Source organism: Mobula hypostoma, chromosome 3 (genome assembly GCF_963921235.1).
Source record: "Mobula hypostoma chromosome 3, sMobHyp1.1, whole genome shotgun sequence".
Lineage (NCBI taxonomy): Eukaryota > Metazoa > Chordata > Chondrichthyes > Myliobatiformes > Myliobatidae > Mobula > Mobula hypostoma.
Window position 1 is genome coordinate 196021320 of NC_086099.1, and position 13570 is coordinate 196034889.

A 13570-nucleotide genomic window follows, 5' to 3' on the forward strand; every position below is an offset into this window, starting at 1 on the left:
AAAATACCTGTTTTAGGCAAGATAAAGAAAGATCAAGAGAGATGGATTTATGGTAATGAGGAAAGCATAAAATTGAACAAGTGCTGGGAAACATAAACCAGCTCCGCATTTCAGAATTTATCATGCTGTGCCTAAACCTTTCACAGCATATTGCTTCTACAAAAAGTTTTCAGAATGCACAACAGCAAGGGACTATTGTCCATGAGTGAGGTAACAGAATGCAGAGAAAGATATGCCCAAAACAGAATGAAGGAATCAAGCCAGTAGCAAAATTAAGCAAAGAACCAGGAAGCTCAGAATTCTGTATCCTGGTTAATCCTTACCCCACATTCGCATCTGACTCAGTACTTATTACAGTGACTTGGTGCTCTGGAAGACAGCACCCTATAATGACACAAGTAAATGAAATTAGAAAATAATGGAAATCCAAAACAGAAACAGAAAATGCTCAAGTACGTTTGCAATATAAAAGCATTTGAAGAGAAGGGTTGTAGACCCCTCAGCAAAACTGGCACAGGAAACAAACAAAAACAAAATCCCATCTATGAAGAGAGAGATAAAAGAGAGTTTACCTGAAAGGCATTAAATTCAATATTAAATCATAAGGGCTGATAAAATAATGAGATACTGACTTCTGAGCCACCTCTGGAGGAAAGTAGGAGGGTGAAGCAAGAGAAGTCAGTGTACTACTGGGACATAATAAAGCGACAGTCGACCAGCTGTTATGGGAATGACAAGGAGAGTGGCCTGTGGAGATGGAAAGTGGACCAAGTAATCATAGAGAGAATTGACCTTTTGGAATGCTGAAAGCAGAGGGGAAGCAATATACATCTATTGGTGGAATCTCCCTTGAAATTATGAAGAATGGTCTCCTGAATTGGAGACTGGTGGAATGGAAGATGCATAAGTGTAACTGTGCTGAGCACTGTGATCAGCAGTAACAAAACAGCACACCCCGATGCCTTCCTGGTCATTGAGGGGGACTTCAGGGAAGAAGTCTCTGACAAATGACCAACATGTCACTTGTGGAGCTGGAGGAGTCAACATACTTGACCACTGTTACACAGTGGTGTAACACTGAAGGAATATTTACCATGCCATCTCACGCCTCACATCTCACGCAAGTTCAATCACCTGGCTGTACTTTTACGTGCAACACACAGGCAGACAATGAAGACCATAACACTGGTGGTGAGGATCATGAATGGGAGGTCGAGGACCACTTACAGGACTGGACCATATTCAGGGATTCACCTTTGGATCTGAATGAGTATGCTATACCAAGACCTGGTGTGGATGAATGTGTGCATACCAGACATACCCAAACCAGAAGCCATGAATGAGCTGTGAAATTCACAGTCTGCCAAGGACTGGATCTGCGGCATTCAAGACTGGTGATCCAGAACTCCAAGAGACATGACTGATTGGCTATGCACAACTCAAATGCCATTTATAAATTCACCATTGACACAGTTTTTGTTGACAGAGTCTCACATGGTGACGAGGAGTTGTCCAGGAGTGAGACAGATGGTTGAATGAAGTCACAAGAACAACCTTGCACTGGATGTTAAGTAAGACTAAGGAATTGATTGTGCACTTCAGGAAAGGAAAGTCGAGGGAACAACATCAATGCTTATCAAGGGGTCAGCAGTGGAAAAGTCGAGGAGTTTCAAATAGCTATTGGCTGTGTGTTATTTAGAGTTTGAGGAGAGTTGATACGTCACCAAACACGGTCACAAATTTCTACAAATATACCGTGGAGAGCATTCTGACTGGTTCTATCACTGTCTGGTACAGGATTGGAGAAATCTGCCGAAGGCTGTAAACTCAGCCAGTTCCAACATGGGCACTGATGGAACTCACATCTCCTGACCATCCAGGACATCTTCAAAAGCTGATGTGTCAAAAAGGCAGCATCCACCATCAAGAGCTCTCCCACTTTTCATTACTCCCATCAGGGAGGAGGTACAGGAGCCTGAAGACACGCACTCACTATTTTAGCAACAGCTTCTTCCTCTTCACCATCAGATTTCTGAACAGCCCATGAACCCACACCACACAACTTCTCCATTTGGCGCAAACACGAGGAAACCTGCAGATGCTGGAATTTCAATCAACACGCATAAAAGTTGCCGGTGAACACAGGCCAGGCAGCATCTATAGGAAGAGGTACAGTCGACCTTTCGGGCCGAAAAGGGTCTTCGCCCGAAACGTCGACTGTACCTCTTCCTATAGATGCTGCCTGGCTGCTGCGTTCACCAGCAACTTTGATGTGTGTTGATTCTCTATTTGGCTCTCTTTCTGCACTATTTATTTTAAAAAATATTTCTTATTGTAACTTACAGTAAGTTTTTATGCATTACACTATACTGCAAAACAATAAAATTCACAACATACGCCAGTCATAATGCACTTGATTCTGATTCAGACATGGTGTTATGGGTCATATTTTTGCATTTTAGTCAAAGGTTTGAAAATTCACACTTAGAGACTCAGACAAACTCAAAGCTGGTTTTCCAGTGCGAAACCAAGAAACCAGAGTACCATCAAAGGAGATGTCTCTCGCATGCATGAGTTCTCAGATAAACACATCAGGATATTAGTTAAAGGACTACAGGAGAATTACCTATTGTGGTACGGTCAATACGTCCCTCAACTAACATCATTAATATTTTAATATGTCAACTAGATATTGAAAAAGGTGTTATTAGCTTGCTGCGGTTTTTCTGCAACAGTAACTCATATTGGAAATATATCATTGCCTACAGTTTGCTTCTAGACATCCTGAAGTCATGAAAACCAATAAACAACGGAAAGTATTTCACCAAGATGCCAACTGAATTCTCCACAATCCAGATATCAAAATGCAACATCATACCACACTAGTCTTGACAATTGCACATTTAAATACTTATTCAATTGAGTTCGGATTTAGGCCACACGGTGATCAGAGTGGAAGAAAACAAAAATTGTGTATCGTTGTAAATATTCATTAAAATGAAGCCTCCCAACAAATGTGCATTGTTCAGATTGCTGCAGAAGAATGGGTCCGATTTGAATGTAACAAGTAGGGATCTCTCTGAAAGTTGATAGTTGTGCTCAAAGCACAAAGGAGTCATAGGGAGTTAAAGAGGCACTACCTGTCAGATACTTGTCTGCTCAAAAGTCTTTATTTAGAATTCCAAGGCAAAGTCCCACAACAGGAAATAAGGAAGGAAGTAAACAGAAAACATTTTCCATTCCCATGCCAAATACAATTCTCAGCACTTACAGTTGTATAATTCTTCCATGAAAAAAGATCCATTTATATTCAAAAAGGGAAAATTTCCAGCTGTAATATCCAAAATCTTAAATTCACTGCAATATCCTAATGATAGTTTAGTCTGCTTATTGAGCTTGGAGTCAGTCATATAATATGAAAGCAGAACATCTGGCCCACAACCACAGTAACCCGTATTAATCCACATTGATACCATCTTCTAGCACTGGACTCAAAGCCTTCAAACACAGGTAATTCACGTGCTCATCCAGATACTTCATAAAAGCTGTCAGTGACTCTTGTTCCACCTGTCTATACATTCTAGATACAATGCTCTTCGTTTTCTGGAGAAAACATTAAACAAATGGCCCAATTAAAATAATCATATAGAATTTGGATGAAGGGTCCTGTTAAGGGGCCTCAACCCAATAGTTTACTCTTTTCCATAGATGCTGCCTGGCCTGCTGAGTTCCTCCAGTATTTTGTGTGTGTTGCTTGGATTTCCAACATCTGCAGGTTTTCTCATTTAGAATTTGGAAAACTTATTAATTTTTACTTCCACAGACGCCACTAGCCTTCAGTTAAACATGAAGCCCTTTATTTGTTGGAGTCTTGTAAAGTCTGCTAATATATCAAAAAAGTTCAGACCTAAATTGGATATTTGGCAAAAGATATACACACCTTCTAAAGTATATACAGCTTCTCAGTACTAAGTCTGAAAAGTGACTGAACTTTCAATATAATTTCAGCAACATTCATTTAATGCATAAAAATATTTCCTTTAGCCCAGAGTTGGCCGAGCTGCTAGAGGCTAACATAGAACCTTTATTATCAAGATGCTTCCTTTAGCATTCTGTATCATCCCATGCAAGGTGACATCAACCAGTAAGAATTTCTTCAACAGTGTGGTCTTCAAATGCAAGAAATTAAGTTTTCATCCTGCCCAAAAATGTATTTCTCCAATCTTGCTATATGTTTTCTTTCTGATTTTAATAAACTTATCATTGAAAATTAGACAACTAAAAGCAGACCCTGCCTCAACATTCAATGTGCAACAGCAGGTCTGAATAAATCAAATATTCTGCGATAAGCTTTAAGAAAGAAAATTCCAGAAATGGTTAGCGAACTCACCCATCAATCTGTTATACGCAATATTCCTGGTGGGTGACTCATCCAGCCCCTCGATTCCACTGTAAAGTGAATGTGAAATCCTTCGCTCCCTGTCTTCCATCACGGCATCAATTGGCAACTCAGGCCCAGGGGGACTCCCAGGTGTCTCGAGCTAGGGAGGGTGAGAGAGAGAAAATCTACATTGAAAGACTATTTAGCAGCATGGGGGAATGCATCTACTTGCCCTAGGCCTGCACCCGACTGGGCATCCAATGAACTAGAACTCCTCACTAAGGTTCAAAATAATTTGCTATGACAGTCCTGCTTAATGACTAACTATCTATGCCACTTTGTACAATACCTCCCATGGTGCCTTGTCAGATTTCAATGCACTGGAAAGAATACAGAAATTAAAAGCTGCCTTTTGGCTTTTCCGGTGTATTTTTTAAATTTAAAAAAAATGGAAATGCAATAGGTTGTAAAATGCACAAAGTTTCATTGATTTCTACTTTCAAAAATAAGTCATTGTATAATTGAGAGAGAATATGCAGTCAAACACCTTTGCCTCAGGTTTAAAGCTCATCAAATTTTGTCTTAACCTGGCCATAACACAGAAAGTAGGTTTATTTCTAATGGATTGAAATAATTCTGAGTTATTGACAGATATCACTCAAGCTAATCCTTGTAACTCCAAGCAAAAGGAAATTATTGTTGTTAGATTAAAGTTGAGTTTTATGATCAGTAGCAAGCTGCTCTTTTCAGTGGAATGTTCAGTATTCAATCTGTACATGTCATTATCTCAAGAGGGATGAGAGCATTGGATTAGACTCATACAGTTCATATCTATCCAGCAAAGATTTAACAGGATGAGAGTATCTTATGACTTCTCATTGCAACAATCCTTTATAAAATGAGTGTGAGCAAACTCACTTCACTTAGCACAACTGTAACTAAAAGTTTGGCAATTTGGTGCCAAAGAGATTTTGCCACAAAGGCAAAGTCTCTGAGGCTGGGCTGAACTACACTGCAAGCACAGAGGAAATAAGACTACAGTTGATCCTAGTACATCTTCCTAAGCAGAATGGTTGACATACAAAGTTCCTCAATTTGAATGTCCAATTTCAAAAAAAGCACAAAATTGTATTTACATTTGAATTAATACACAGCTAGTTAACTAACACGGGCAAGGGACAGACTGGTTCACTTTCCTGAACTGGCAGCAACCTGAATGATTCAAATTACATCAGATTCAGGAGGACCTCTCACCTTTTGAAAAGAATGACATCTGTTTACAGAAGGGTAACATCATTTTAGAAGTGTGATATTTGTTGTTACTCACAGATGGCTTAATGTTTTCCTGTGCATGCGTATCACCATTTACAATTTATAATATTAGATTTGTGCCATTGTGGTCAGCAATAGCTAGCATCTGTGAGTACAACACTATTAACAAGAGCCAGACAGCTTACAAAACAAAAGATTTCTTTGATATTATTAAAAGACAACAAATAAGTCAGATGCAATTACAGAATAAGTCAAAGATTTCTAAACAGGTAGATGTGGGCATTTCTTGACAAAATGTTTGATCTTTTGTCAGTCTGGCAAAAGTGGTTGTCCATCATGTCCAACATTGATGGAAACCTATACGAGAGTGTTTTCAACGGTGAAAAAGTCATTGCATTGGGGGCAGTTCCACTTTCTCAACCTCAGAAATCCGGGTCCAGTGGTATGAACAAGTCACAAACTAGGGTCTTCCTCAGTGGCAATGAATGATCACAACATCTTCTCTGCCTCGTCATACCCTTCGCTCTCCATGGAGCGTTGCAGTATCGCCTTCCTGGCTGTTGGATCTCGCTGCAGATTTCATCCACCCAGTCGGCCAGAGCTGACTTTGCATGCTGGGACAGGCGTGTCCCTATTTCAATGGGGTACGAGGCCACCAGGTTCTGCCTGCCTGTCAAAGCGGTGTACAGGGCATGGCCGCTGTCACATGTAAACAGCTACCTGGAGCCACAGGTGAGTGCTGAGTGCCTGATGGGAACCAAAGGTGAGTGAGCTGCCCCTTAATGGACGCAACAAGCCCCTTCACCAGAGTTGCTGCTACCTCCCTGGATACCCAAGTATATCTGAACCTATGGAAAAATATTCAAATATGTTGCATATATTACTAAAGGGAATAGCTATGTACTTGGTAACTCTGTGGTTGCCTGGATTTTCAGTGATCCAGTGGCGAATATTCAGCATGTAAACTGGCAACATACACAAAATGCTGGAGGAACTCAGCAGGTCAGGCAGCATCTGTGGAGGGGAATAAACAGTTTATGTTTCAGATCAAAACCGTTCTTCAGGACTGGAAAGGTATGGGGCAGGAATGAAAATAAAAAGGTGGGGGTGGGGTGTGCAGGAGCACAAGCTGGCAGGTGACAGGTGATAATGTCCAAAGCACCTGCCGTGTTATAACTTACAGAAAGTAGTTCTGACTTCAAAAAAAATCTTAGATATTTTCAACAATAAAAAAAAGTTTGAAAAATAACTCTGTCATTGAATGAGGAAATGTTATTCCTTTTGCCCATTTAAAAGATGTATGATCTAGCCTGAAATATATCCTATTAATATAATTCCAATATTACAAACTCCTGCCAACTTCCATACTGGATATTGGAGCAGGATTTACAATTTTTTTTTTAATTTATTGAGATACCACACGGAATAGGTCCTTCCAGCCGCTCTAGCTATGCCGTACAGCAATCGCCCGATTTAATCCCAGCCTAGTCACTGGACAATTACCATGACCGATTAACCTCTCTGTGGGAGGAAACAAAACACCTGGAGGAAACCCACCCAGCCATGGCGAGAATCTAAAAACTCCTTACAGGCAGTGGCGGAAATTGAATCCGGGTCACCTTACCGTAAAGTGCTCTGCTAACTACTATGCAACCATGCCACTGCATGGAATTCTGTCGCATATTGCTTAATTTGATGACTACAGATATTAGAAAGCACGTACAATGTAAAACTCCTGAAAATTGCCATTTGTTTTTCAATTACAATGACCTAAAAGAACATGTTTATTTGTTGACCAAATGCTCTACATAGATTCCCATATATTGATATCAAGATTTGCAAAGCCTTAAAAACTGCAATCTGAAAGGCTTCCTAGTCCATTTTGCTTGTAAAGAGCACCCAAGTAGAGATGCTCTCCAAGTTATTGCTCAGGATAGATTCACTGTTAAGCACCCCACATTATATTCCAGATGTAACAAGACATCTTGTGTAAAACAAAAAGGGGGCATCATCCAATTACATGTGCAACAAAGCAATCCATCACTCTGCTCCCTGGAGGATTTCAAGAGGATATGGGAAGCGGAACAGGAAGAGATTAACCAATGCTTTTCCCAGACCTTAACAGTCCTTGGCAGAGGCATACAATGTCACAACAATAACAAACTGGTAGCACATCCGTGCCCATGAATAGTCACTTACAACAAACAGCATGTAATACAATGCGAACAGGAAAAACAAGCATCAGCTCTTAGATGGACATGACAGCACTGTGAAGTTTGCTTGATATATGTAGCATCACTATCTGTTAAGGGATGTCAATCTAAATTTGCTCTTTGGGAGTTTAACATACTGTAGCCACTGAACAGAGATTGCATTAGGAGTAATTCTAATTCCAACCTCACACAATTGAACGATGCTTATATTGCAATCTGGGCCTTTGTGTTTACTAAACTAGTGTCACCGTATTTTCAAGAGCAAAGCATTTGGTTGGTTTAGTCTCCATATCTCATGGAAAAAAACAGACTGCGTCAATTTAATAATAATGCTATTTTCATTTCTTACATCAAAATATATTAAGCATATGAGCTTCACCAAATATTTTGATTGTGTGCTGAGGCAATCAGTGCTGCACCTGAATATCATGGAATTTTAAGAGACTCCTGGATAGCTACCAGGCCAGCTGGTGCTGTAGTGGCATCAGCGCCGGACTTCGGAGCAAAGGCTCCCAAGTTCGAATCCAGCCGGCTCCCTTGCATGCTTTCCATCCGTGTTGGGTTGAGTGTCGACCTAGCAACTTGGCCTCATAAAAATAAAAAAGCCTGCTAAAAAAACGCCGTCATGACGGTGTCCCGATGACTCCACTCGGAGTTAAGGGCTTTCTTCTTTCTTCTTCTTCCTGGATAGGTACATGGAGCTTAGAAAAATAGAGGGCTATGGGTAACCCTAGGTAATTTCTAAAGTAAGTACATGTTCAGCACAGCATTGTGGAATGAAGGGCCTGTATTGAGCTGTAGGTTTACTATGTTTCTATGTTCCCGAAGTTGCTCTAGTTACAGTAACTCAAACATCCAAAGCTGATCAACATTTCATAAAGGATTCAGTTAAATTCCTGTCCACTTAGAGAGCAAGACTAACAAACAAGAAATGAGCACTCAAGAATCCAAGCAACATTATGATCATAATAATGGTTACATCCTCACTCACTGGTTTCATAGCTGCTTGCTCAAAAATTGGATTCTTTCCAGAAACAAATTTAATGTGCTTTTTAGCTAAATATGTCCTAGAACCTCTGAGCACTGAAACATCATTTAAATCACATTCAAAAACAAAATTTTATTTAATTTCTAGCAGAAAAAATAATTTTACTCCTGAGCTTATTCCGGAAATATTAACAAATAATCTCCAACAATGAAAATATCAAAACAAATTGAAAGGGCCTGAGATTGGAAGTGGAGCAGGAGAATAAGGGGGAGGGGAGACCCTCACATTCAAAATGATCAAAACAGAGTGGGTACCATATTGAATGAAACTGTAAAGCCCAGAAGCTTCAGGGAAGAGCAGGTTTGGAACTATCAGAACGACAGCCAAATCAAACACCACAGATACATCATTCTGAATTCTAAACACCAGTTATCTTACTCCACCACAAAACCATCAGAATAAGCCCATACACCATTTAGAAATCTGAATTCTGAGTTTTTCAAGGAAATTATCAGGAAAATGGATGAATGCAGGGCAGTTGATGTTGTCTGCAAGGCCTTTCGCAAGGTACCACATGGGAGGTTGGTCAAGCAGGTTCAGTCACTTGGTATACAAAATAAGGCAGTAAATTGTATTAGGTATTGGCTTGGCTGAAGAAGCCAGAGAGTGGTAGTAGATGGCCGCTTCTCTGACAGGATGCCTGTGACTAGCGGTGCCCTACAGGGATTGGTGCTGAGTGTGTTACTGTTTGTCATCTTCTGTATATCAACAATCCGTATGATAATGTGGTCAACTGCATCAGCAAATTTGCAGATGACAACAAAATTGGGGGTGTAGTGGACAGAGAGGAAGAATATCAAAGTGTGCAGCAGAATCTGAACCAACGAGAGTAGGTCTTACATGGTGAGGAGTAGGGCACTGAGAAGCGCAGTAGAACAGAGAGATCTGGGAATACATATTGTAACTCCGTGAAATTGGTATCACAGGTAGATAGGGTCATAAAATGTAGAAAGAGCTGCCAGCGCAAGTGATGGATGTGGGTTTCATTTCAATATTTAAGAGAAATTTGGATTGGTACATGGTGGGAGGGGTATGGGGGGCTATGGTCTGATGCAGGTTGATGGCACAAGGCAGGTTAATAGTTCAGCATGGACTAGATGGAATGAAGGGCCTATTTCTGTGCTGAAGTGTTCTATGACTCTATGGAAGATTATTGTGCCCAGAAGAGAGAAGTATAATATATTTTGAATTATCAATTAGTTCAATGTCTATTAAATTGATATTTTAATATTTTAGTTAACCAAATCAAGAGCTTACGGCTTAAAAATGTGAAGGGTTATTTTCTTTCAGCACATGATGAATGTATTTTAGGTTTTAAAAAAATTGCTCAACAAATTGTATTACTGAACAGCAATAAAGTAGTCTCTGTAATAAATATCTTAAGTGTGTGTGATATAATGCAGTTACTCTTTCAGCTTCTAGGCAAGGCCAACAGCAAACTGAAATAAGCCTTCATGACAAAGACTTTGAAGTCAACACACTAGACTAATTCCTCCTGACATTTGAAAGTTGGCCAAATGCCATCAGCACTCAAGGGGGTATGAAAAACCATACCACGTTCCAAACATATGAGACAGATGTCTGGGGAGGTCACATGGTTGCAAAAATAATTTTTTGTTTCATGTACAGTATTGTTCATTTTAAAAAGGTTATTTAATGAACTTATAAACTGTAGACTTATCTAGCCCATTCCTGCATTATTTAATCAAATGAATGGACTGCTTGTGGTCGGGTAGCGCTAACAAGAGCTGCATGACTATTGTGGAAACTTGCAGTTAAGTTAATTATATTTGAAAATTTAAAACATAAAAGAGAGATTTCTTTCGTAGTTTAATTTGGAATTAGGAGGTGACAAATGTCTTCAATCCTATCTTTGACAATTAATTTAATCGCCACATTACTGCTGATTATATTAAAGCAATTTTAAATAATGATAAATAGAACCACTCATTTTTCCTCATACACAATGTCTTTTCTTCCATCAAATGCAAACTATACTTGTCAATCAGAAAAAAGACCAGAATTAGAACTATCTTTGAGAATCGACTTTCATCCAATATTATAATAGCCTTTGAAGATCTAATTATGGATTGACAGGATCATTTTCCGCACAAATAGGGTGTTACTGAAAGCATATTTAAATTGGCTCTTTTCTAATCAATTGTTACGTTATAAGCTTGAAATAACATTTCATTGGGAAACAAATTGAGTCAAAAGTATATTAATTTCTGTCTCAAATTGCATTTGCCCTTTTGTTGCTCTATCTTTTACACTGAAGGCTTTGAGGTGATTTGCTTTTTGCTCAACTTCACAGAATATAATAACGATTATAACATAAGTAATATTTTATTAATTAAATATTAGTGTATTTGTGAAAGAAAACTTGCATGTTTAAATATATTTTTAAAAGGAGTAGATCATTAAACACATAAAAGTTCCACAGACCATGATAATTGTGTGCACATTAAGTGGTGGAGCCCACTCCTGACTACTTCCATTAATAATTATAAAACTTAATTTGGTAGTAAGGCCAACTGATAACTCCTTGCAAAAGAATCAATGGCACTTCCACACACAATCTTTGACGTAGCCAACAAAATCAACTCTTTTCCTTTAATCTGGCAGCCTTCATTTCAGCTGCCCTCCTGCCACTTTTAAATTAGTCGTACATGATATGTCTGTTAAGAAAGCAAATGCAAAAGCTGCATAGAATTCCTCTTACATTTTGTTATCACAGATTGTGGAAACCCATTGCAATGAAACACAGGTGTATTGTCCCAGATGTGCCAGGCAAATAGGCAAGTTTTGTAGGCAACAAATTTCAAATATGAAATGATAAATCCTTTATTTTGGAACAACAATATCAAACAATAACAGCCCAAAAATCATAAAAACTCATTCATAAGTCCGCAGAATACTGTGAAGTTTTTTTTAAACTATCATAAAAGCATTCACTCAAGAAATTGGGCAACTCTGAGTATATGCCTTGCACTCTGGTTCAGGAAAAAGAGATCATTGGGTGGTAGCTATGAAACCTATCAGTATGATTTGTACGACTGATGTCACTGTTGCAATACTGTAATCGGGATACATGAGTGACCCTTAAATGAAGGGGGAAAAGCCACTTCTAATATTATATAAAGACACATGAACTTTTATCAGGGATAGAGAAGGATAGAGTGAAAAGACCAGGATTCTTCATAGACTGTCTTGCAGTTGTCCATTGCATGATTATATATGGAAGGTCCAAGATTCACAAAAAAAGATGCATACAAAACATATTCCCCACACCTCTATAAGTTTCAGCAAAACACACTGAAAACATCAAACAGGCATGTCACTTTCTCCCAGGTGAGAGCATTCTGAAATAAAACAACTTGATGCAGAACCACACAGAATACCAGCCTTAATTATTATCCACCACATTGGGAGCTAACAGGAAATCTCATTCAAGGAAAGCTAATGAATTTAATTCCTCAAAAAACAAGTGGTAGATCTTAATTGAGATGACTGTCTACAATCCAACATAAGGGAGTACACAGTACAAGTTTCTATCTTTGCCACTTTGTACTTAGGCAAACTTACACCTTACCAAGAAATAGTCAATCCCAAATGTTGATTAATGTCAGACATAGCAAGCTAAAAGACAAACTTAGATGCATAAGTCAATTGCTGAAGAAGTCTTGCACTGCATTTTGTTAAAATTCAATTCCTTTTTAAGTTTTACTCATGAAGAGCTGAAGTCCTCTGTCTTTGAGTATTGGGCATTGTAAACTTACTTCAGAAAACTGTGTACCTGCAAACACCTCAGCATTATTTTTTTTTAATGTTCCTAACAGCTACATTCACTCACTGCAGAAGGCACTCTGATGTGAGATCATGAGAAAGATTGCTGAGCACATTCAGAGTCACAGGATCATACCAAGGTGAAATCTATGCAACAAGGTCAATCCCCAGGCCAACTCCTATTAAATGAATTAAACCAAGCACTGAACCATGAGATGCATGTGTAAAGATATTAGGAGCTTGAACAGAAAACAATAGAAGAACAAATCATTTTATTTTTATTTAGCTGTCATTCTACAACCGGCAATCAAAGTAACTCGCTCAAATAGAAATTGAAATTAAAAAAATACTCCACCCCCAGGGACTACATTTTTGTCTGACCTATATTTGAATGCATATTAGCATCTGCAACAAAGAAGGAAGAGGCTTTGCCTTTCAAATCATATTTTATTCATGCTGAAGAGTGAATGGCACATTCTTCTATTGTAGATGTCATTATAGCTTGCGAGACAACTCCACATTAATATTTTAAAATTATAAACAAAACAAAATATTAATTATTGGAATTAAGTGCATTTTTATAAAAATAAAGGAACAGAGTAAATGATGGTCCATAATCGGACACTTCGGTAATTGTTAAATTCAACACTGATCATTACCTCATTATGTTTTGTTATCCTCCTGGCAACAATCAACTGGATCATCCCCCTTTTATTTCCCTCTGTAGACATAGATCTTCGGAGTGTTTCCATGGCATCTTGATTTGTCTTTCCCAACAACGATTCACTGTTTACTGCAATAAGCTGGTCATTCACGTTAAGCCTTCCATCCTAAATGGAAGAAAAAGTTTTAATTGAGTTACATTGTAAC

At 38.7% G+C, this 13570-nt stretch overlaps 1 protein-coding gene across 5 annotated transcripts in view; it reads right to left on the minus strand.

Annotated features, from left to right (window-relative positions):
- The window catches only part of pard3aa (par-3 family cell polarity regulator alpha, a), an 883471-nt gene that overhangs the window by 292665 nt on the left and 577236 nt on the right, over positions 1 to 13570 (minus strand). For all 5 annotated transcript variants that reach the window (XM_063044362.1, XM_063044364.1, XM_063044363.1 and 2 more), the window contains 2 exons: positions 13360 to 13530; positions 4391 to 4541 (listed from right to left, as the gene is read on the minus strand). In XM_063044362.1, the coding sequence (XP_062900432.1) occupies positions 4391 to 4541; positions 13360 to 13530 (322 nt within the window). The remainder of the gene's footprint in view (positions 1 to 4390; positions 4542 to 13359; positions 13531 to 13570) is intronic.